We start from the raw sequence: 24,649 nt of genomic DNA, 5'->3' as shown, positions 1-24,649 counted from the left end.
TGTGTGTGTGTGTGTGTGTGTGTGTGTGTGTGTGTGTGTGTGTGTGTTATGGTGTGAATTCTGTGGTGGGGAGTAAAAAGCTGTAGCCTCCTCAGAACAAGCCGGGATAGGTGAGATCAGTTGAAATTACATCATGCAGGAGCTACGGACATGTCCAAAGATGGGGTAAGGAGTGAAATGGTTATGAGTGTAACACTTGTGGTTGCTTCTGGTTGGCCTCACTCAGCTCACTGTAACCGTAGGAATCATAGATATTCCTGGAAGAAGGTCCAATGATTCTCTGCTTCATCCAGCTAGCCTTGGGCTCTTTGGTCTGTGGTTGCTGCCCTATCTGGGTAGTTGTTTACTTGCCCACCAAAAGATAAAACAACTCTTCCTCTTAGTCTATGAAAAAGAAGTGATATTGGCCCTTGGCAGCCCAGCCTGTTTGCTGTCTCTGTGGTTTCTGACTATTCTTTCTGTTTTCTGCATTTAGTCATTAGACTTAGGTAGCCAAGCCGGCACCTCTGTGAGCCAGTACCAAGAACTGAACACACAGACTCATCCCCATCTTGTCGTTATTTTCTGGGTGAGTGTGACTTACATAGAGTCTGATGTGCTGCTGGAGGGGCTGCCATTAAATAGTGGAGGACAGCTTTAAAATGGGCAGAAGTAGTGGCATCAAGAATTTGAGAAAACCTGTTGGCCTGTTGGCAAAGCTCTCTCCTTTCCTCGCTGGCCCCTCTCACTCCTGCCCATTGCAAAAAGGGGAGAGAACCTCAGTGGCCTTGAACTGGTAGAAATCAGTGCTTGGAGAATTATACAGAGCTCAGAGACTGGGCAGACCATACAGAAGGCAGGGTTTTATTAACTGTTTTAAGGCAGGCTCTTGCTATGTAGCCTATACTGTCTTTGGATTTAATATCAGGAGGCCCCAGCCTCTCTAGTTCTGAGCTTAAAAATGATCTTGCCCAGTTGAGAAGTAAGAACCTTAATTGACAAACTTGTAGATCCAGCTGAGATGTGCAGGCCATGTGGGAAACTGGAGTATCATTTCTTTTTTCTGCTAATAAAGTGTCTGTGTTTTTCTCTCACACATACGCACAGAAAGAGAAGGAGAGAGAGAGAGTCAGCCCAAATTAACTAGTGTTGAAACATCTTGCCCTTCTGGGTGGTAAGAGATGCTTCACATCTGGAAAAGCTGTTGGCATCATCAGAAGATGAACCGTGTGAGTGTGACCACATGGTCACATTGACAAGCCAACCTCATGGTGCCATAAAGCCTGAACACGCGGCCACTGAAAGGGTCATTGCACAGGACCCAGAAATTTCCTCGGAGGATGTCTCATCCTTTCCAGGGGCTCCCAAGATATTTAAGAACACTTCTGCCTGGTATCTCAATAGATGTTAAGGCACAGAGGGCCTCTGCTACTTCTCTGGATGGAACTGGAGGAGACTGTGGTAAGAAAACCACACCAATCACAGACACACAAAGACGAGGTGGTTCTTCTCATACCTGGAGCCTGGAGCTTAGGAATACCTGACCTCATCTCCAAAGGGCGGAGTATCCAATTCTAGAGGTGTGTGGGGGATGACCAGAGAAGGAAGGGGAGAGGGTGCTCAGAATGTACTGGGCATTGCTTATGAGGCTTTAGTAGATAATGTGTGTCGTAAATGATGATTCTGTGCTATGTATTTTCAAAGGTGGAAAGACAGGAATGATGGTGCATCTCAAGGCTGTGATCTCAGGACACAGGGGTAAAGGGAGGGGGATGGGACATCTTTAGAGAGGCCAAAATGATAACCTTGATGTGAATGTCACTCACTCACATAGACAGGTACAGAAACATCCCAGCACCCTGCCAGTAGGCAAAATGTTATGTTAATTGAATATGTGCATAGATAAGTAAATGCAATTAATTGGATGCAGGAAATGCATATTAAAGAGGTAAGACAGGTTTCAGAACATGAATGAACTTAAAAGGAGATTCAAAATGTACTTGAATCTGAAGAAACATCGTTCTATCTGGACTTGCTATTTACTTAAAAATAGCTCACAGCTATCCTGCAGTGAAAACATTAGTAGCCTTAGAGGAGTTAGCTTCTAACAAGCCTTGAGGGATTTTCTTCTCACCCATCTCATCACAAACACACACATATTAGCAAGTCCTTCCCTATTACAGACCATGCCTCCGACTTAAGCTTCACCCTGTGTTCAGGAGAATACCCTGCCCTGGGCACCTTACCTCGGCAGATGGGCCGGTGGTCGCTCCATGCCGCAAGGGTCTCGGTGACTCTCTGGCAGGTAATGCCCTTGGCTCCCTGGAGTACATAATTGTCCTCACAGGAGAACTGCACATTTGCACCAACCCTAGACAGCACCAAGCAAAAAGATAGTCGAAATTACCAACAGAAGGAGACACCAATACAAGGACTTTTATGCTGTCACTCAAGTCTAACAATGGAACACACTCAGCAATTCACAAGTGACTGTTTCGGGTGTTGGTAGGTATGGTGGTTTTAGAGTGGGTCTCAAGTAGCCCAAGCTAGCCTTGAACTTGTTACACAAATGAGGATAAGCTGGAACTTTCTACAGATTATGACTAGTCGCCACATTGTGAACCTTACAAGGTTCATAACCAAACAGAAAACAGTAGAGGTGATTTTTTTTAAAAAAATGTTTTAAAATATATTCATTTGTTTGTTTGTTTATGTTTGGTTTTGGTGTATGAGTATTTCACCTGCACACATGTCTGCACTGTTCCTAGAGTTCAGAAGAAAGAATTTTGAAAGCTGCCATGTAGGTGCTCGAAGTCAGCCTGCATTCTCTGCAAGAGCAACTGCTGCTCTTAATTGTCAGGCCATTGTTGGATCCTCCAAAGAAAGGTGATATTATGTATTATACAAAAGTACGCATATGAGCTGGGCATGTGGTATAAGCCTTTGACCCAGCGCTCAGGAGGCAGAGCCAGATGGATCTCTCTGTGAGTTTGAGGCCAGCCTGGTCTATAAAGTGAGTCTAGAATAGCCAGGGCTTTTCTTACACAGAGAAGTCCAGTCTCAAAAAGAAACAAAAACAAGAAAAGAAATTCATATGAGAGATTTTAGACTCTGAATTTTCTTTTTTCTTTTCAATTTTCTTATGTGAATAAATATTTTACAAAAGGAAGGACTGAAAAAGTCCAAATGAAGAAAACATCTCCTCAAAGGGCCTATGTTTCTACCATCCGCATTTACCACACTTTCTAGAAGGCACTGGTATCACTCTTCAGAAATACATCTTACAGGAACATAAGCATTTATCTTAGAGAACAGCAAGCCATTCAACCTAGAGTAAGATGAAAGACTGTTGGGCTCAGAGACACATCTGAAAACAGGAAACCTTGTTATTGGAACCAGCGATAAGACCCCGTTCCGGGATGGAGGTCTGAATTCCTCCCTGCCTGCCTCTGCACTGAGTGGACTGCTGGAGTGATTCTCTATCCCTCAGGTCAACTGTTCCAGGAGGCAACCCTACTCAGATGGATGTTGAGGAAACAGGGATAAAAGCAGGGGTCTCTGGGGAGGATGTGACAGTTACCCATGTAGATTCATGAAGTTGTTAACACATAAAACAGAATAAACAAGTAAGCACGCTTCCTTTCCTGCTGACCTAACCAAGACCTCACAGGGGATATTGGAATTAGTATTTCTCAAGCTTCTTGATAAATCATCACACACCTGCATAGAATTCTTTCTGGGGATAGTCCTGAAGGTGCCAAAATGTCATTAATTCTGAGCCAGCCCAATTGAGATAATTTTGGTTTAATGAACTAAACATTTTTTTTCTTTCTGAAGGAAAATCTCAGCTTCATAAAAATTAATATGTGAATTGGTTGCTTATTTAAGACCATGTGAAACACATAGAATTTCTAGTTTTACTTGTCCAAAAAGCCATCTTTATACTACGTGCCAAGAACAACTGGACTTCTATAGTACAGATTTTGAAAAAAAAATAAATAAATGTGGCAGATATAAAATGGGAGTTTATTAAGATAAAATGTGTTGAAACCACACATAATTCTGTCTCATTGTCAGTACAACTGTCACCAAAGACAGCTATAATTTGTAGACATTTCTCCATAATCCCTGGTGATTAACTTTGTTTAAACATCTGAACTATAGTTAACAGAGGATATAAATCTACCAATTTTGTTTTAAAATCAATAATTATATATCTGTCTCCTAACTACAGTTTCTTCCTATCTACCTGCCTTTACTTGAATTTTTGTATTTTCATCATTCGTTCTGAACGTTTGCATTAAACATTTGCTATATCAAACTCTAGGAATCAGATATGAAGAAATCAGTAAACTATCCAAACCCCAAACTCAGAGAGGTAATAGAATGCCTAAGGAAGAAAATAACAATTAATAAACCTCATAAAAATGAATGTGAAAGAACCAAAATTATAATGATTAGAGCTGGGGTAGCAGAGATGGAACTTGAGAGACTCCCAAAATATTCTATGTTCCTCTTAATCTGAGATGCTAATTTCTAACATATCTTTCAAGGGTGGGAGATAGGAGGGCAAAAAACTGGAGTCAGTATATCTGCCTGCCACCTACTGGATAGCAATCATATCAGAAGCTAATTTGACTATCTTTGCTTTTCATTTAGGTATTTAAAAAGAGTGGGAACATGAAACCCCCAAAACACAAAATAGGCAAATGAGATTTCAAACTCCAAACCTTCAGCATAGAAAAGAAAACACTTACAGAGTGAAGATACAATCTACCAAAAGGGAGAAAACATGTGAAACCCACATACAAAGAACACAGATGGCTCAGAGTGAGAACAAACCAATGTCAGGTTTAAGAGTGGGTGCAGATAGACGTCAGGATAAGATGGCCACTGCTGGGAATCTACCCAAGAAACTGTATCCTGCTACAGAGATACATACTCAGCCATGCCCATCCTTTCTCTGTTCACAATAGCCAGGGCATGGAAACAGCCGAGATGTCATCTACCAATGAATGGATGATGAAATGTGGTTCCTTTATATAACAAAATGCCATTCAGCCATTACAAAATAAAAAAGGAAATCGTGAAATTTGTAGGTAAATGATGGAAACAGGAAAAAAAATGCTTACCGAGTTACCCCAGATCCAGAAAGAAAACATTGCTATTTCACTTCTAACAAGTAGATCTAAGCATCAAATCCTTAAATTTGTATGTTCAACTTAGAGTACAGGATCCAGCTGAATTCAAGAAGTTAGAAATCATCAGTAGGAAGAGGGAAGAACAATCTTTAGAAGGGAAGAATCATAGAAACCATGTGTTATTATGAGCAGGAGAGATGGCTCAGACGTTAAGAACACTATCTGCTCATCAAGACATTCTGAGTTCAATTCTCAGCAACCACATGGTGGCTCATAATCATCTACAATGAGATCTGGTGTCCTCCACTGGTGTGCAGGCATACATGTGCTCAGAACAGTGTATACATAGTAAATGAATAGGTCTTAAAAAGAGAGAAAAAATAGGTGATATTAAGAAAGGGGGATAATGGAGCAGGAGGTTTAGGTGTGGGCAGGGATAGGTATATGGGGAAAAGGAAAGGATGGAGGAGGGATAACTAAAACCAAGGATGTTTGAAAAAGGCATATGGAAGCCTGATATTTTGTAAGCTTCCTAAACACACACACACACACCACCACCACCACCAACACCACCACCACCATGCACATATTATTTTAGTACAAAAATAATTTAACTAGCAATATCCTCTACAGGGTATTATGCTTCTCTTAGAAGCCAGGTTACTAAATAAAAATCCCAGAGTAAGTCTGGGCTACTTCTCCTCTACTTGTTGGCTGGAGGTATCCTGGAGAGCCTCTAAACAACGCAGGCCATTGTCATTACTATTGGTTTCCCACAAGAACTTGATGGTTTGGCAGTGTACAACCTTAGTCCTAGGACTTGGGAGTCAGTAGCAGCTGGATCTCTGAGAGTTCCAGGCCAGCCTGGTTTGTGTAGGGAGTATCACATCAACCAGAGCTATACAATGAGGCCTGGTCTCAAAACATACAAACACACACACACACACACATACACACACACACAGGCACACACACAGTCACATTGCTTAAGATACCACACATATTTGTTGAAGGACACAGAAATCAGACTTGTGCTTATCAGGAAGCTTCATCAACAGTCTTAGGTAGCTAAGACTTCAGCTAAACACTGAACTACAAATGTCAGCATTTGGACATGCCCTGAGACATAGTGGCACAAATGTTATAGATGAGACTAACCTCTCTGCCTGGATTTAAGGATTACTCCACTGAAGTAAACACATACCTGGAGCTGAAAATCAAGCAAAGAACCCAACAATAGGGGAGTTCAAAAGCCCTGGAGGTGAACCTCCTGCAATTACTTTCAAAATGGATATAGTGTCAAACTGCCCTAAAATTGTATCTCTGTATAAATAGTGCTGATCTTCAGACCTCACCAGAGGCGTTTCCCAGTGTAGTGGAAAGTGGTTGATGCATAAACTCACAAAAAGTTTCTGTGCTTTGCTCAGCCACTAATGGGACATCTAAATCCAGGTCCAGGTGAGTTCTACATATCAGGGAGGTCATGAACAAAGCAATGTCTGCTGATCGTGATAAGACAACTGTAGTCACGAACTCCTGGTCTACACGAGATCTGTCCAAGATGAAGCCCATTCACATACCACAATAGAGGGAAGAAAAAGTTTATGAGGTCTTACTTCTAACTTGGAATTTAAGAACAGTTGATAAATTCTGGTAAAGAGATAGTTTCCCTTAAGAGTTTGTCCTGTCGTAGGCCAACCATGTACTCATGGATGTCTCCAAACCCATGCATATGTAGGCAACACAAACTGGACTCAGTGGGATATGAAATTGAAAGGGGGTGGGAAAGTGAGGGAGTGGGTGAATCAGGGATGAGGAATTAGGGGGTGAACAGGGGTGAATATGATCATAATTATAATAAACTCTCAAAAATTAAAAAAATATATTTAAAGGACAATAAAAATATGTTGAATCATGTCTAAGCAGTGCTGTAATAAGAACAAAGGAGCTATGGGTTGGTGAGGGTGCAGAAATAAGGGAACTCTGTGTACTACTGGCAGGACGTGGGACATGGCATGGGTACTCTCCAGAGCTTTCAAAAAGAACCAGTATATGCCCCTGTACCCATGCGGCCATGTAGATCAAAGGAGTAGAAATCAGTACCAAAGTGACATGTCCATTTCCAGCTTCGGAAGTCACAAGCAAGGTACAGAACCAAATGAATGACAGCAGATAATTATGGTCAAATAAAGTGTGGTGTGCACCAAATGGAGGGATCACTGCTATTTGCAACACTGTGGATAAATTATGAGGGCACTTTGTTCAGGGATAGAAAGGTACACTACATAACCTACTTACATCTGGCAAATTACAGACTAGAAGTCACCGGGAATGGAGGAGGGAGATAGCTCCCAGAAATACTGTACATAGGACAGAGAAATCCAGTCAGGAGGAACATGCATTCTGATGGTCTCATGTACAGATAGTGAGCAGAGTTAATACAAAATACATGAAATATTATTCTTTTGACAATTGCTGACATAGAGTTTAAATATCATCATCAGGAATGATGGCTGTCTGATGTCAGACGTGTTAATTAGCTGGATTCTGGCACAAGCAATGCTTACACATTTCAAAATGCCTTGCTCACCATAGAGTATACAAGTCACATTTGTCAGTTTTGACACGGTGACTCATTGGTCTCATTTGTGGCAGCATTGTTAAGTGTCTGTCCAAATTATAAGGCAATGCTGCAGAGGTGGCATCCAACAGTGGGGCCAGGCTTGACTAAGCTACTCTCAGGAATATGTGGCAGAAAACAAGCTGAACAGCAAATGGGGATCACGGCACTTAGTATAGACGTGTGTATAAATGTAGCAAAGAAAGAAATGTGGCTCGGTGCCACCTGCGTCCAAGCCTCCAAGTACTAATCAGTTCTAGTTACATCTGTACAGCAAAAAAAAAAAAAAAAAAAAAAAAAAAGACGCTCAAGTATTTTTCAGTGGAACTATTGTAAGTATCTCTTCTAATTTATAGTAATTGTGCTTTTCTGGCTCCAAGAAATCAAAAAGAAAACTTTTAGGATGCCAAAATGGGAAGCTCGGGCAGAGAACAATTTTTCACAGACACCTTTCAGGCTCATGCTCAGGAAGCCGCTCCCACCTTGAATGAGGATTTTTTGCCAGAACTGGCCATCTTCCCACAGAGTCAGTCGTTCCCACATGGCTGTGCTCCAGTGCTGTGAGCATTTGTTTCCAGGACATTTAGAGAACCACTCAGAACTTCGCTAGTATTGTGAAGTCGTTACACAGCTCAGTGGAATCGTCATCAACAGATACTGGGACGGTTCTGACACTACAGCACTAAATTTATTAACAGTGGCCAGCCTTTCTTCTGATGGCAAGTCAGAAATGCAGCCCCAGGGCCAACCCTCGGGCAGAGCTGAAGCCAGTTGTCTCAGCAATGGATCAAGATGGGGGAGGAGAGGAAGAAACATGACCTGGCTTCTAATTTATTGACTCGAGCTTTAGTTTTGTTCTCTTCTGGCTCACAAATCAGTTTAGTTTAAGTGCCACATGTACTTCCTACCTCAAATACACAGCAAACCAAGTTTTCATTGACTTGTTACCACTGTATTTGAGATACGGTATATTAGATATATCAGAGTGACTAATCTTGTTTTCATCGTATTCTTCAAAGATACTTCCAGAAAAAGTAGCTTTTCATTGGCAAAAATATATAGGACACTTAAAATAATTTTATTTTGTTTTCTAATAAAGACAAGTGTTGGTAGTGGAGACCCAATGGAAAACATCTTAGATATGTTATGGACTGTTAATACTTAAAGGGCAAATTTAAGTGGAATGGTGGAAGCAGGAAGACTTTGTCTTTCAAATAGAATACAATAGAGAGAATCACTCTCTTCCCTTCAATGCTCCCTGCTTCTCAAACACTCAGCCCTCACCTTTCAAACAATAGAAGCACTTGATTCACCAACATTTATTTAACTTCACCTGCTGCTACGGGAAGAGCCTTCTGAGGTGAATGAGCTATTTCTAGACCTGTTAGAGCGAACACAAACTACTTCTAAATATGGGGTTCCTAGAGAATGGTTATTTATGGACTTATCAAAAAATGTTGGTTCAACTAATTCTAAAAAAAAAAATCTAGAATGGTTTAGAGATCAAATTTGAGTCTTAAACGGGATGGATGTCGATGTGACTGTGAGCCTCTCCATCCTCCCAGCTCAGGAAGGGATGGATAGAGGAGCTTATTCCCTCCTTAACCCCATCACCATCTGCAGAATAAGCCGGGGAAGCCAGATAGATATGGTTCTATTTCAAATTAATATATGTATATATTTAAGATTTATTTTGTTTACATGTGTGTATCTTTGTGTGTGTGTGTGTCTGTGTGCACGCATGCATGTGTGCGCGCATGTGAGGTGTGGGGGAGATAGGTTCTGTCACATATGTGTAGGTTTCTGAAGAATCCAGAAGAGGGCATCAGATTTCCCTGAATCCAGAGCATTGATTTTTCAATATTCCTAATGCTGTGATCCTTTAATACAGTTCCTCATGTTGTGGTAACTCCCAACCATAAAATTATTTTTGTTGCTCCTTCATAACGGTAATTCTCCTACTGTTATAAATCTTGATTAAGTATCTGATGTGCAGGATATCTGATATGTGACTCCTGTGCAAGGGTCATTCAAACCCCAATGGGGTTATGAGCCGCAAGCAAAGCACCATTTCAGGCCATTGCTTACAGAGTAGTCCACCTGAAATGACTGTTAGGAACCAAACCCGTCCTCTTCTGGAGCACTCTTGACTACTGAGCCATCTTTCCTCATAACTTAGCAATAGTGTATTTGAGGCTTAGTGTGGTGTTTCAGTGTATGTTGACATGTGTCATGGTCAGATCAGAGAGGCAGAAGAACATCCAACTGTTACCACAGCTATTGTCCATCTCTTTAGGTTGGGGACATTACAAATTCTCTCCTATCTATTTTAAAATTCACCTAATTGTTGGGAACAGAAGTTATGTTATTGTGCCTTAGGGCATGAAAGTTATCCCTCATGTCCAGAAACAACCCCATTTCTCTTAGCTTCCCTTCCTGTAAGCCACAAAAGAATGGTTGTATAAGATGGCACATAGACAGGGATAAATAATAGTTGTAGGGACACTGATTATTGATTGATAGATAGATCAATAAATTTATAATGGAAAGGTAATAGCCAGATATAAGTAGATACAGGACAGAGAAGTGAAAGGAAGACACGTAGATAAATAATAGGTAGCAGAGAAATGATAATAGACATGATAGATTGATAACTGATTGTTAGATATATACATATACACACATAAGTGAGATATAGAGATGGGTATAGAATAATAGATGAGAAATAGATGATTGGTGAAAGATACACAGACAGATTATGATGATAGATGACAGATGATGATGATGAGAGATAGATAGAGTGATAGACAGACAGACAGATACAGGATTGATAGACTGATCTATAAATGAACTATAGAGGATAGATTTATAGATGACAGGTAGACAGATGATAACATGGCAGACATAGATGGATAACAAACTGTGTTTGAATGGCCCAGTGGGAATAACAGAATGAGCTGAGACATGGCTGGCACTGTTGGAGGCTGTTTCAACACACATCTCTCCCTCCTGTTCAGCAGCAGAAAACACAAAGTTGAGCCAGCCTCGTCTTCAGTGCTAAATTCAAGCCAGGACTTGTCACATCTTTCATAATAAAATGGACATAGGGCACACAGGAACAGAGCTCCTGTAGTCATTTCCTGAGAGATAGAAGCTGCATTTCACTTGAAATATTTTCAAGTGAAGATGAAGAAAGAGGGTGTGTGAACACAGAAGAGTGTCCATGACTATGCACACGTACCATGAGTATGAACATAAGTGCAGCCATCACACAAATATACATACACAAGTGTGTACTATGCAGGAATATGTACCACAAATGAGTGTGCATGCATGTGTACAGGAGTGCATCTACCAGGCACAGGAGTGTGTACTACGGAGGAGTGTATGTACCCTGAACGTGCACTGGTATACATGATTACATGGCTGTTCACATGTGTATACATGATTGCATGAGCCAGATGTGCATTGTGTAAACACAGCTCCATGAACTGCAATTTTCTGCACATGCACTCATGAATGAGAGGGGTACAGGGCAGGTCTAAAGGGAGCAGGGCAGCCTGAAGGGAGTAAGACAACATGAAGGGGTTGGATTGAAGCTCTAAGTCTGGTGGGAGCTTCAGAAGCTCTGAGCCTTGTTTACCTACAATCTCCAGGCCCCTCCACTCCTGTGCGTTGGAAGATCTAGGATATTGAAATACCTCCCTGCATGTCTGCTAAGGCCTGGGGAATCCTGTGTCTGACAGCATGGAGTCCGCATGTGGAGGGGAAACAGCAATCCAGAGACCACATAAGAAGGCAGGGCCCTGTGGTGCTGGCTGCATGCTCACCTTCACTCCCACCCCATATGGTGCTTCACACTGGTTGGCTGACTCAGAAGAAACCGCAGATCTGGTGCAACAAGATGGTTCAACTGGTAAACATAATTTTTACCAAGCCGATTATCTGAGTTTAACTCGAATTGTCTTCTGACTGACATATGCACATCCCCAAATACCCCCCACATGCACACACAAAAATGACTGTAATAAAAATACATTTTAAAAAGAAATCACAAACATGGAAATTACAAACATGGAAAACATGCCTTTGAGGTGACCAGATGAGAGGCAAAGGAAAGATGGGGGATAAAAAGGGTACAGAAAGAGAGGTTATCAAGATGCCTGCCCTGACCTGGGTGTATGCTCTAGACATAGTGTTTACCATCTCATAGAGAACTCGAAAGTTCAAAAGAATTAATGAACAATTGGCTCTCTCCATTAACTCTCAAGAGTGAATGAGTGAAATGGGGGGACTTGGGGAATGGCATGTGTGAAGAAGGGGGAGGGAGGGTGGGACGGGGAGGGGAGGAAGGAGGGGCTTATGGGGGAATACAAAGTGAAAAAGGTATAATTAATAAAATAAAATAAATTTTTTAAAAAAAATATCCATTGAAATCCTTGTATTCTGTACCACTAAGAATGTGTCCCTGGAATTCAGCATCCTGCTATTTCTTTCCAGTTTGTCACATTGCCTTCACCCTGTCTATGTTCCCTAGGCTTTTGCCATCTCCATTTTCCCCACCTCTTACTTCTTCCTTTCTCTTTCTCATTCCTCCCGACTTTTGTTAATCATTGAAGATGTTTTCCTTTTATAACTAAAATTACCTATAAGTTAAAGGTGCTAAAAACTTTCCTGAAATCTATATAAGGACAATATTGAAGGTAATTTTCTAGAAAAAGAGAAATGACATTTGATCCAAGAAAAGACTGAGGGAGGAAAACCTGTCAGGGACATGCCAATCATTCTTCAACATCTTCAGAGCGTCTGAGTCACCCCCTCATCCTACACAGAAGGTCCCCAGTGCCCGATCTGAGCCTGGCACACACCACAGGTGCCAGAAGAATATGTGAGGCATGAGGGCTCCATGAAGACACTTCCAATATGTGCCCATGTTAGTGAGGGCAAGGGAGGGGGGAGAAAGGGGTGATCCCCCTGTCCTGGCCTTTGCTGCCCTTGCTTACAATGGACAAAGCATTCACTGGCGATCCCTGCACTGGACTGTGCTCTCAGGACAACATGCTGAGCTCCTGGGATGTAAGAACCTTCATTTTAGTAGACATTGGGCTGCATTCCAATGAACATCAGTTGTCATATTAGTGTTAGTGAACAAAAAGCCAATCACCTTTAAAGAAAATGTAGAAAAGGGTCTTCCAGAAAGTGAAATTGTAATTAGAACCTAATAAGTCCACGGCAGTGGTGGGGTGGGGGGAGGTTGTGAATGACGGAGTGGAGGTTGGTTTGGGTCCATGGGTGTATGCACACACACTATTTTCATCTTTAATTATTAACAAAGTGGATGCTTCACATCTCAATGACAAGTCCACCACACCCATTCACCAGGCTATGTGCCCACAGTACACCGCGGAGGTGTTCCGACCATGCCTGACAAGTACAAACACTTATTTGTTTAGGAAATGGTAACTGCACAGTCTCAGCACTTTACCCCCGCCCTGTGGCAACTATATCTTGAGATCATTCACATTATTTCAAATGCACTGCTGTCTATTGCCTGAGGATTCCTCAGCACATGCGTCCTATCACTGGAGGGGGAAACCAGACATATTACACACATGGGAGCTCTCTAGTACCCGAAGAACACCACATTGATAAATGAGAATGAGGCTGTCTCCAAGACCATCCCAAGCAAATTGGCCATACACTGGGAAGGCTGGCTCAGCATTCCAGAAAATACCATCGTCTCAAAGACAAATGTGTGTGGCTGAAGATATCAGAATGCCTTTTATGAGTCTTGTGATTTCCTCACATAAGTCATTTCTGGGTCATTTTTTCTTCTTTATACCCTGATGGCTTCTACACTCGTCTCCTCAAGCTGCCAAGGCAATTTGGCTGCCCTAAACACACCTCTGAGAGTAGATAGCTCACACCAGCCCGAGGATAGAAAAGGAACAAATATTTCATGTGATATTTATGTACTGTAGGCTAACAGTCCTGAAAGACCCTACAGCAATGCAAATGGGGCATTAGAAGGGTTCAGCCAGCAGTAATGCCTGCTGAAAAGTTTTCTTCAAGTAACCAGTGACTTCCAAACTGTGACCAGCTCCCAGAGGCAGCACACTGAGAGAAATGCACTTGAATCTTCCAAGTCTATGTAAGTTCATAGGATCCTGCTATTTATCAGGCAAGAAGATGTCTTTGTCCTGCAAAAGGAAAAGTGAAAATCTTGTGCTCAGAACTCATGACTCTTAAAAAGGCAGAAGTCATTTCCTTCCAGGCAATTCTGGGAGAGCTGGAAGGGAGAGGGTGTGTGTGGATAAGCCAGGTCCCTGGAAGAATTAGAACTAGTGAAAAAACTGGGTTACCTGAGTGCCTAGGTGTTCATGTAAGACCCTTGACTCACTCACAGTGACAACTGTGCACAGTAGACACTCGTGAGTGTAAGAGACGAACTACCCACATTTAGGCCCAGTAGTGGACTGGGCTGCAGAGGGGATGATCTGGCCATAACATGCTGCCTATGTGCTGCCTGTTGACCCCTTTCTTCATTCCATTGCTACCTCTCCCTCACTGGAACTACAATGTGTCAAACTGCCCTGCACTGATTTTTAGGAAATCCCACATGAAGTTGTTATCTCTGACCAGACGCTATTGTTGCAAAGCAAGCCCAAGCCCTTGTTGCTCCTCCACATGGGTTCCCTGGATGTTCAGTAGCTGTAAAGCGAAATGCAGGCTGCTTCCTTTATCAGCTCACACCCTTATTGCACTGTGGAGTCCTGTTGCCAAGGAAGAGGATTCCTCACTAAAGTTCCTCAGCCCCGAGCACAGTGTTGTGTTCTGCGTCCCTTGACAGCCTCTATCACTTGGCCTAATTCAATATAATATCTTCCTATTACAGCCTCTCTTCCACCGTACACTAACCCTATAGGACTCTTCAAAATAATACCTGAAGTGAACTGACATATTTAACTAAGATGACCAAGGCAATCTGAGAAGAGGGCACAGTGGTTAGAAGTGGCCATGGGAAAACTGGGTCTGAGGATATTAAAATCTGATGTGTGGGTACATGACACCACACCGAATGTCACCAGGGTGACAGGATCCTGGCGTCCACACACCCCTTTCCTGTGCCATGCATTTGGGGGATGGAGGGAGCTCTGTCTTCTTCCCTTCTTTTCCTCAAGACAAACCGTAATTATCAATTGTAACGTTAGGACAGGGTGCAAGGTTGGAAAATCCCTCAGCAACCTCCTCCTGTCTTCCTTCTGTGTAACCCCCATCTACCGTGGGCCCCAGCTGCATAGTGCCCTGGAAGATAGATTTCATACTCTTCAAAAACACCACCTCCAAATACCACCTCGAGCACATTGGTCCTTTTCCTATTCTTTGCTGTTTCTTATTCTTCAAGGGTGATGAGATACCTAAGGACTCAGCTCATTTCTGTGGAAAAACTACTGAAGTATTTGAGGAAGAAGGACAGTTTGGCCCCTGGACCTTTACCAGAAATGGCTAAATATGGTGCCTTGCCTTTTCTCATTTTCTTTCATTAGACAATAGAAATACAAAGAAAGTAAGTGTGACAGAGGAGAGCCCTTGCTTGAATCCTGCATGTGCGTCTGTATAAAGGAATGTGTATGTTATATTTCAGGTTTTTGACATCCTGGAGTTACAGTAGCTCTAACTATATTTCCCATGATGCCATGCTTAATACAATCCAGCAAAAGTGCACCTTCCCCCTTCTATAGGTTCTCTCTCTGTGTTGTAGGGCACCTGAAACCTACATGGTGAGCAAAACCCCAGTGCACACCACCACAGATGGGCTGGATTCCTCCTCCCCAACATCACTGTCCCAGCTCCCCCACCAGCATCCTAGACACAGCTCTCTGCTTCTTCCCTGCACTCTATTGCTTTGGCATTTCCATGTGAGTAAGATAGGACACCATTTTTCCTTTGTTTGGCTAAAGCCTTGGTAAAATCTGCAGGCATACAAGCCGTGAATCCTTCCCCTATCTATAATGTGGTCCATACTTGGAGAACAATAGTTTCTTTGTTTTTTCACTTTCATTAAAATCTGTCCAGAGCAAAATATCTAATGAGCTGATCCCTGCACTGCAAGATACATCAGCAGTAGGATCTCACTGCCAGTTCACCAGGAAAACTTCTATTCAGCAGAGTATATGATTTCATGTATGAGGGTTGGTCTTCAGAAGACACCAAAAGTAATCCAAGGCAGTATCCCTTGTCATTGTGAGGGCATGAACATCTCAGGTGTCAGCATAAGGAGCCACCATCCCTGTTTATATCATGGAACAAATGGTTAGTTCTAAGTTCTTGCTAAACACTTACCAAAAAACCCCATATAGAAAACAGGTTGGTAAACAGACACACACACACAAAGAGAAAGAGACAGAACACTGTAGAAGGCACCTTATCTACAAATCTGCCAAATCAGCAGTTTCCTGCCTTTAAAACGTGCCTTTCTCTTTCTCCCCTGTCCCTTCTCACCTCTAGATAGAAAGCCTCCACGATACCCCTACTATAGTCCAGGAAGTCGGACCACAGGAGCATGTAATACAATTCAAGAGTGAGTTAGGCTCATTTTTTTTTCCTATGGTTGCTAGTTGAATATAAAAGCCATCTAGCCCACAGATTCCTCCTTCTTCACTAGGTAAAAGTGCAGAAATCAGCCATTCTTAGCAAGAGCCATGTGCAACAGCCACCTGAGACGTTGGCAGTTGGACTTGCCTAACAGCAAGGGCCAAAACCATCAGAGTAAGTCGGGCTACTTCCCGGCAAGCGCAGATCAGTGACTACTAACTCTGTTATACTCCTTTTCCATTTCTGTTAGAGGAATGCAGGAAAAACCTGATAAACAATCAGCTCCTGAAAGGTTTCAAAAGGAGACCAAGGAGCAGGCAGAATGGCTCCAAACAAATGCACTGAATGGTGATGTAACAGTCCAAGCTTTTACACTGTGAAGTCAGTGTCTCTTCTGGGTGTCCTGGAAGCTGACATCACAGGCTTCCTCTGCTGTCCAAGGTCATTGGTGTTCCTGATTAGCATCATGAAAATTTTATAGACTCTTGTATACAATATGAAAGAATAGCTAAGAGTTCAAGCTTCATCTGAAAAGGGACTCTATGCTTTCTTTTTCACCTCATTCCTTTATATGGAGAACCAAGAAACAGCCTACTGTGCACCCCAATTTGGATTGTTCCCAAGACAAGGTTTCTAACAATGATGATAAAATCATATAACAGTACATTCACTATCCTTTGTATTTCAAAGCCAACAGATTAATACATGATTAAATGATAGTCTATTACCCCCACACATATACACAAAAATGAAACAATCTTACAAACACTGAAAGGTGGAGATGTGTGGATCCCCTCATCCTCAAGTCAGTTGACCGGAAACACTCTCAGTGCACCCTTTGTTAGAGAGACAGAAAGGCTTCCCAGGACAAGGAGAACAACATGACAATGGTACCTACGGAAGCAGCCCTTAAAGATGTAGTGTCACTCCTTGGAGGAACAGTCATCTCTGGCAAATGCTTGTTTAGTTTCTTAGCAACCGCAAGTTCCCAGAAAGCTATATGCTTGCCTCCCAGGAAGGCCACAGAAATGTGTTATATCCTTCAATTATTTCCTAATCCTGAAGACATTTCGGAGCATGGAAGGGGTATCCTTGTTGCAGCCTCAAAAGCAGATTTTAAGGGCTATAGAGGGCTGTACCAACCTGGTTCTATTTGCACAGACAGTGATGAGGCCCACACCTCTCTCTTCTCTGTTCCCACTAGTTAACTGAGCAGCAAGGAAATTATTTGCTGACACAGACAGTGGCTGGAGCAATAAGACAACGATTGAGTTTTGAAAGATAAGGACAATTCTTTGACTGATTCCTACTTCTAAGCACCGAGTGAAGATGGATGAGAAAAAAAGAGGCAGAGCTCTTCCAAGCAGAGCCCAGTCTGAGGTGAAACCTCCTGGGGCCTCGTGAGTTTTATTGAACTTTGAATATTGTCCTTACTGAAGCCCATTAAGAAGCTTCTTTTACCAGTAAGTTGATTTTTTTAATTGATAAAGATAATGGAAAGGCAGACTGGACTATTAATGCCTCTTAGTGACAATGCAGCAGCACATTAACCCTCTTGTTATTAAGATGAACAATGTTGCATGTAAATAAACTGTGTGTGGGTATCATGCTGCATAGAGCCATCTATGGGTGCCCACCCTGTAGGTATCACGCACAGAAGCACAGCGGTTCTGAAAATTACCCCTGGATCAAAAGTCTTCCTCCCCTATCAACATTTATCACTGCTTTACAACATATAACTATGTAACTCATTTAAAAGTGAAAATAAATGATTTAATAAGCAATTTCCAAATGTTCACTGCAAGCCCCATGCTGGGTTCCACACTGACAGAGTGATAATGAATGACAAGGCTGTCCTCTTTATGGACATTACACCCTTGTTAGGGGAGAGAAGCCTGCACCCTGCTACTTAAAATTGTAAACAAACACATGCATATATTGGTCAATTGTGGTAAGTGCTGGGATGGACCTGGAGAGTGCATGGGCAGTAAAGAAGAGGGATGAAGGGTCATTCTTAGGTGGCACAGATGGACAGACCCTGGATAGCAACTAAAGGATACAGAGCTTGTATCAAAGGGTCCAATATGAAAGCACATCCCTTAGCTCTGTTGGAAGGGTGAGGAGGGAACAGCCACAGGAATGCAGAGGCATTAAAGGAGCAATCAGCATTATACAGCACACAAAGATTTGCCTGTGTGTTCTGTTCTTTCCTGATAAACACAACTGAATTTTCCCTTGTGAAGAGTTAAAATGGGAAGACATGCGAAGAATCAAAAGGCAGACAAATAGGAACAATGACAAAATTATGTCTGTTTATACGGGGCCAGAGACCTTAAGCTGGGAGCAGGGTCTCAAGCCTATACTCCCAACACTTAGGAGCTGAAATAAGAGGATCACTACATGTCAAAGGCCATCCAGAAGTAAACAACAAGGCTGTTTTCAAAACAAACAAAACAAAACCTAAGCCCTTTTCATGCATCTCCAGGATTCACTCTGTGAAGGGAGAATGAAATGTTACACACACCTTGGACAAGCAAACTATAAGACCCGGGGACTTCGGCTCAAAGCATAGCTACATGTCTCTCATTCTCCATTACTTAAAAATAATTCTGTGATAGATTTAGTGGGAAATCAGTGCTCATTTAAAGAATTCTGGTCTCCTGACTGAGAGTCTATGGGCTCTTTAAATAGGTTCAGAGGAAGCAAACCTCAGGCACTAACAGTAGTGTGCAGCATGGAAAGGAAGATGGCTTTCTGTGGAGGGAGAATTGCGCAACATGACATTGAAAGAGGAGCTAGCTTGTTCTTCATCCTCACAGGTCAAGTCAGCTTATGCCTCAGTTACATGCCTCTCCTTTCTGGTGGCAACAGATCCCATTTGCTATCAGCAGCTTCATAAAGAACAGTTACAAAATAAAGTGAAGAATCAAAGTTATACCTTGGGGTGAAATTAGTATTTACATATAGGAACAAAAACTATTACGATGACAATATGTTCTCAGAAATTGTAAACAAAATGTTTCACTTTTGGGTCATAACTACTCTGCCCACTCTCCAAACTTCTTCTCGAATATAGGTATTTTTTTTTTCCTAAAACAGTCGTTAATCTATTCCCTGACCAGCAGTGGCTAACTTAATTGGCTTAACATAGTACTAATGAGGCTGTGATCACATATCCCTAGGGACAGGCTTGTTAGCTTCAGTTTAATCCAATTCAACAGAAAATAAAAGTGTCTGCCACGACTAGGGCACAGCAATAAGAGATAAAATCAATAAGGCCTGTCCCCTTCCCTTTGGGACCTCATGATTTAACAAGACGATAGGCACACAAATAAGTGTCACAGACATGCAGAGGCTGGGAAGGCTAGGAAGAGAGCACTCTGAGACAGGGCGGAACTAGCTGGAGAAAGGGGGAAAAAAGGGCTCTGCACAGACATGTTCTACTTTTCAAAAGGAAGATCGATCCTAGGGAAAGCATGGTGATATTTTCCAATTTTGTTATTCTGAGATCCGCAATGTCTCCACGCGAGTTGGCTCTGTTCTGCATATAGCAAGAGCTGTGGGGAGTGGGGCTGTGGGGAGTGAGAGAGAGTCACCCTGTATAAACAAACCTGAACTCTGAAATGAAACAGGAAACAGAAACTAGGGGGTGAGTGGTGGCCGTGCTAGATTCTGACCTCAGGGATCTGCTTCTAAGTAGCATAGACTGATGTCCAGGGAAGTTCTCTCAGTGATGCTCAATGGAGGAAGATGGGAAAGGGCCACAGAAGCTGCTGAGGAGACATGGGATCAGATCATTTGGAGAGTTCTGTCCATTCAGTTTCACCTCTATTCCCTATGTTTTTTTCTAAAAGTTAGATTAGTAATAATATACGCAAAGAAGCTACCCCACAGTGCTTGGGAACAACAAGCCCCAGCTCAGGTGACATTCACAACAGTGTATTCAGCAGTGCCCATTCCCTACCGATGCTGTGTGTTTGTTGCTTGGAATACAGGGCTGAAGGGTAGGAACTCCTCCCTACGTGGCTGCTTTGTGAAACTCATACCCTGTGGGGCCCAGCGGTCCATCAAGGTAACCATGCAGAAGAAAACATACTCATCCTTGCTAGAAAGAACCAAAATCATCAGAAGCTCGCTATTGGTAAGATGCAACTTCAAATGCTAGATAAAACATAACCTTGCCACAACAATGTTTAATGTTTAAAAACTGTATTTGTAAGAGCTGGGGATGTACCTCAGTGGTGGAGCACTTGCCTGGCCTCAGGTCCAAGGTATCAGTGAATCTCTACTATAATTAAGAAAGAAGATAAAAAAAAAAAAAACATGCACAAAAAGACAAAGTGGGATAACCACCACATATAATATCAGCACTTGAGATACCAAGGCAGGAGAGTAACTGAAAGTTCAAGGCCAACGTGGGCTTTGCAGTGAAACAGTAAAAGTCAGGGTCTAGACTGGTGGTTGCATGTCAACTTGATTTTGAAGGAAATTATTCACTGAGCCAGCATGGGCCGCTTATGTGTAGCCCAGCAGTGCAGAGGCTAGGGCAGGGGAATTGTGATTTTGAGGCCATCTTGTGCTTGACATCAATACCTAGTCTTAAAGCAAAAAGATCAAACAAATAAATTAAAAGCAAACAGCTAACCACAGTAGCACCCAGGTGCTAAGAATGTGACTGTGATGCTTAAAATGCTTAAAACATGTGGAATTCTAGACCAGCACTGGGGCAAGAATGGAGAGGGCTGGCAGCTGGGTGTGGTGCAGTTGGTAAAGGCTTTGATTAGAAGGCCTGAAGCTCCTGGTCAAAATCCCAACAGTGAAAAATAAAAAGAAGTTTTCCTTTTAAAAGTGAGGATAACTGCACTTCTGCACATACAAGAGGTAAATTCTCCTCAGGATGGGAACTAGACAGACAGTAGAAGCCCCCGGAGCTCTCCCCAGCACAGCACCTAATTTCCCACATTGGCACACAATTTTCCATCCATCTTACTCATAATTCTTTAGTTTTAATGAGTATACTTCATCTTTTAGACAGTGGTCAATGGTAACAAATATTTTGGAAACCATTCTTCTACAGACTTAATTCAAATGGGAAAGCTTGTGTTCAGCTCCATTAACTTTAAATAATTTATTGATAACACTGGAATTAATATGTAGATTGCCTTAAGAAAAATACAAAGGTTTCCAAAGAAACAATAATAACTCAAACACAACCAGATGACAGATATTTTGTCAACTTAATAAAGTGAGCCCTCCTCAAGGAAAAAGCAGCCCCAAATTACATATAATTATGGCGCCTGTTATAATTACGTCTAGCTCATCTTGACCACATCAGGCATTTTTCTGGATTATATAATAATCATTAGTATTGATTATAAGAATTTAGAAAGAACTGAACTGATTTCCGTTAAGAGCATTGCTGAAATTATGAAGAAACTAAAAGTGTCCCTTTTCTGTTGTCCACATCATCAGTGCAGTAAAGCTACAGACTAACTTCCTCAACCAACTTCCTCAACCAACTTCCTCAACCTTACTCCAACCAAGACTCAAGGCACCCTTATGGGGTAGGGTGTATCAGACTGTGTGTGAACGACCTGGGTTCTCCAAGTCCCATGGACGACAGACAGTATTATCAGAAAATACACGCCAAGTCTATCTGATGCCAATGGTCACTGCACAATGACACTGGTACAGATGACCTTCAATTCAATTCCATCCAACTTCACTTACAATGGAACCTTGCCTCTGAATAGTGTCTTTTTACTCAAGGGCTGTAGAGACCCAGCTTGTGTGCTCGGGCATCTCTTTTCATGGTGTGACCCATTGATCCGTGAATAAAGAGCCTTTCAGAGGGTCTGTAAAATCAAAGTTCTCGTAAATCAACATAAAGACACAACAGGACCTTTCCTTTGTGTTGCCTGATAGTGAATGCAACACATAAGCGAGGACAGTGTGCCTTACACAGAGAAGGCCAGGGCCACCGAAGAAAGTCCCCTGTAAAGCAAGAATGGTTTCAGATTTTACTGTATATATCCTTTAAGCCCACAGTGTCTCTCCAGTGAAGATCGGGATCTCAGCGTGTCAGTCATGAGGACAAAGGACGTGTGTGATTGACGTCTAAGCCAACCGGCTGATCGTGTCTCCACTGAGCACCTATTTATCTGGATGACTGAGAAGCTGTACTTGATAAGATTACACTTTCTATCAGAAATTTTCATTAAAATATATCTATAACTTCAAAGAAAACATATTTTTGTTGTCAATGACAAAGTAGTCTAGCAATAATTGAGAAATTGTGAAGATCTATCTACCATCATTAGATTGACAGATTCCCCATAGTTAAAGATGTTTCTAAGGAGACACTAGTATTAATGAGTGTGATCTCAGAGTGGAAAATGTTACTGAAAACTAGAACTGGGGACAGAGATGGTGGATGGTGCAGCAGCATGTGAGAATACACAGCCCTTTATTTTATTCTTAGCACTGGAAACTAACTGTTTTTATAGAAAAAAATAGTCTTTTTAAGGTAACATGGAAAGAATGCTTAGTAGGAACTAACAAAGTCTTAGCAACAAAGTGGTATCAACAAACTGGCAAACATATGTGTATGAGTATTTTGCCTGCTTATAAATGCACCAGAGGTAGGGTTATATACATATTATGAAAGACAACATAAAGAAAGATTGCAGAGAGGGGAGAGGAAGAATGACCTTCAAATACTGACTTCCTCAATTCTAAGAAATGAGACAAAAGAATAGCAGACAAAGCCCAAGGTTCAAAGGGTAGGAGTGAGGAAATAAGAAGAATCAATAAATAAATGATGACCAAATCTATGAAAAAGAAAAAAAAAAAAACAGTGAAAGCAGAGTGTTGTTGTCATTTTGCAGGATCAATAACACCACTCATCAGCTCAATAAATCAAAATAGGAAATGTGAATACAAGCAATCTGAGCTGTGACATCACTATTGATTTAAAAGATTCAGAAATAGATTCGACCCAGATGCTAATACCTTGAAGAATGGACGGTAAAAATGTGGTAGAGGGCCTGGAAAGGTGTCTCAGTGGCTCAGAACAGTAGCTGCCCTTACAGAGGTGACGGGTTCAGTTCCCAGCACCCACACAGTAACTCACTACCATCTGTAACTTCAGTTCCAGGGGATCTGACACTCTTTTTCTGACTTCTGAGGGCAGCACATATGTACATGGTATAAACACATACATGCAAGCAAAATTATCATACATATAAAACTTTTAAATGAGTCTAATATGTTAAATATGCTATATACACATCATGGAATTTTATACAGCCAAAAAGAAGAATGGAATTATGAAATCTGCAGAAAAATGGATGTCTTTGACTGTGATCACATTCAACAAGATAACCCAAACTCGGAAGGAAAAACCTGCAAGTTCTCTCTCTGTGCCTCTCTCTTTTTGTGTGTATATGCCCATGTAGTTGTAAAGCTAGAAAGGGGAAAACAATGGAAGAAAAAGATGTCCAGGAAGAAAGTCACACAAGTAAAACACCTGAAACATGGAAACAAAACTCCCGCAATAGGAAGAGTATGGAGAGGTGTTGAAGAACAGATGCAGCTGAAGACAGGAGACTCGATACAAAATGGATTATAATTGAAAATTCCATAATAAAATCCAATACACTACATGGCATTTTAAAAATAAAAATTATCACTTATAGAAATGCTAACTAGAAGTATTTTTAAAACATCAAGGTAAAAGTGTAGAAAGCACTATGGAGAGTTTTGTGTTGGTAAGTTTGTCAACTTGAATGAAAATTTAAAATCTTCTGAAAGATATAGAAGATTATATAACACAAAATGATGTGTATATGAAAGAGAGTTTAAGTTGGTGGCTGAAGACATTTCATGAGAAAAGTCTTCCCCTGAAGGGTCCATCAGTGAATCCCCTCAGCATTCAAGGAAAAGTCATTGCCAACCATGTACAAATGGTTCTAGAATATTCTAGACTTCCCAGTTAATTTTATATGACTATCATTACTGTGACAGTGTAACCAAAGTTTTTATTAGGATTACATACCATGGAGCTGTGTGTAAGGTGCATGTGAATTTTTAGAAAGTGCAATCTAACAGCACTGAAGCAGGGTAATGTCAGGAGGTACATGAGGCCTTCTCTCGCTCCCTAACTCTAGACAGGCCCAGGATATTTTAAAAATTCAACATCCCTTGTCCATGTTAATTTTACTATGGAATCTGAGATTGATACATTGGAAATTATATCAACACATTATATTAATGACTTAAGCATGTAAGCCAAAACCATCTCTGTAGATGTAAA

General features: G+C 41.6%; 1 protein-coding gene across 1 annotated transcript in view; it reads right to left on the bottom strand.

The window, feature by feature from the left end:
* The window catches only part of Csmd1 (CUB and Sushi multiple domains 1), a 1,555,059-nt gene that overhangs the window by 448,794 nt on the left and 1,081,616 nt on the right, over nucleotides 1-24,649 (bottom strand). The window contains exon 9 of the mRNA XM_055608400.1: nucleotides 2,226-2,350. Coding sequence (XP_055464375.1) covers nucleotides 2,226-2,350 — 125 coding nt within the window. The remainder of the gene's footprint in view (nucleotides 1-2,225; nucleotides 2,351-24,649) is intronic.

Source organism: Psammomys obesus, unplaced genomic scaffold, assembly GCF_907164565.1.
Source record: "Psammomys obesus unplaced genomic scaffold, mPsaObe1.curated_primary_1811, whole genome shotgun sequence".
NCBI classification, from domain to species: Eukaryota; Metazoa; Chordata; class Mammalia; order Rodentia; family Muridae; genus Psammomys; species Psammomys obesus.
This window is presented reverse-complemented; position numbering and strand designations above follow the sequence as displayed.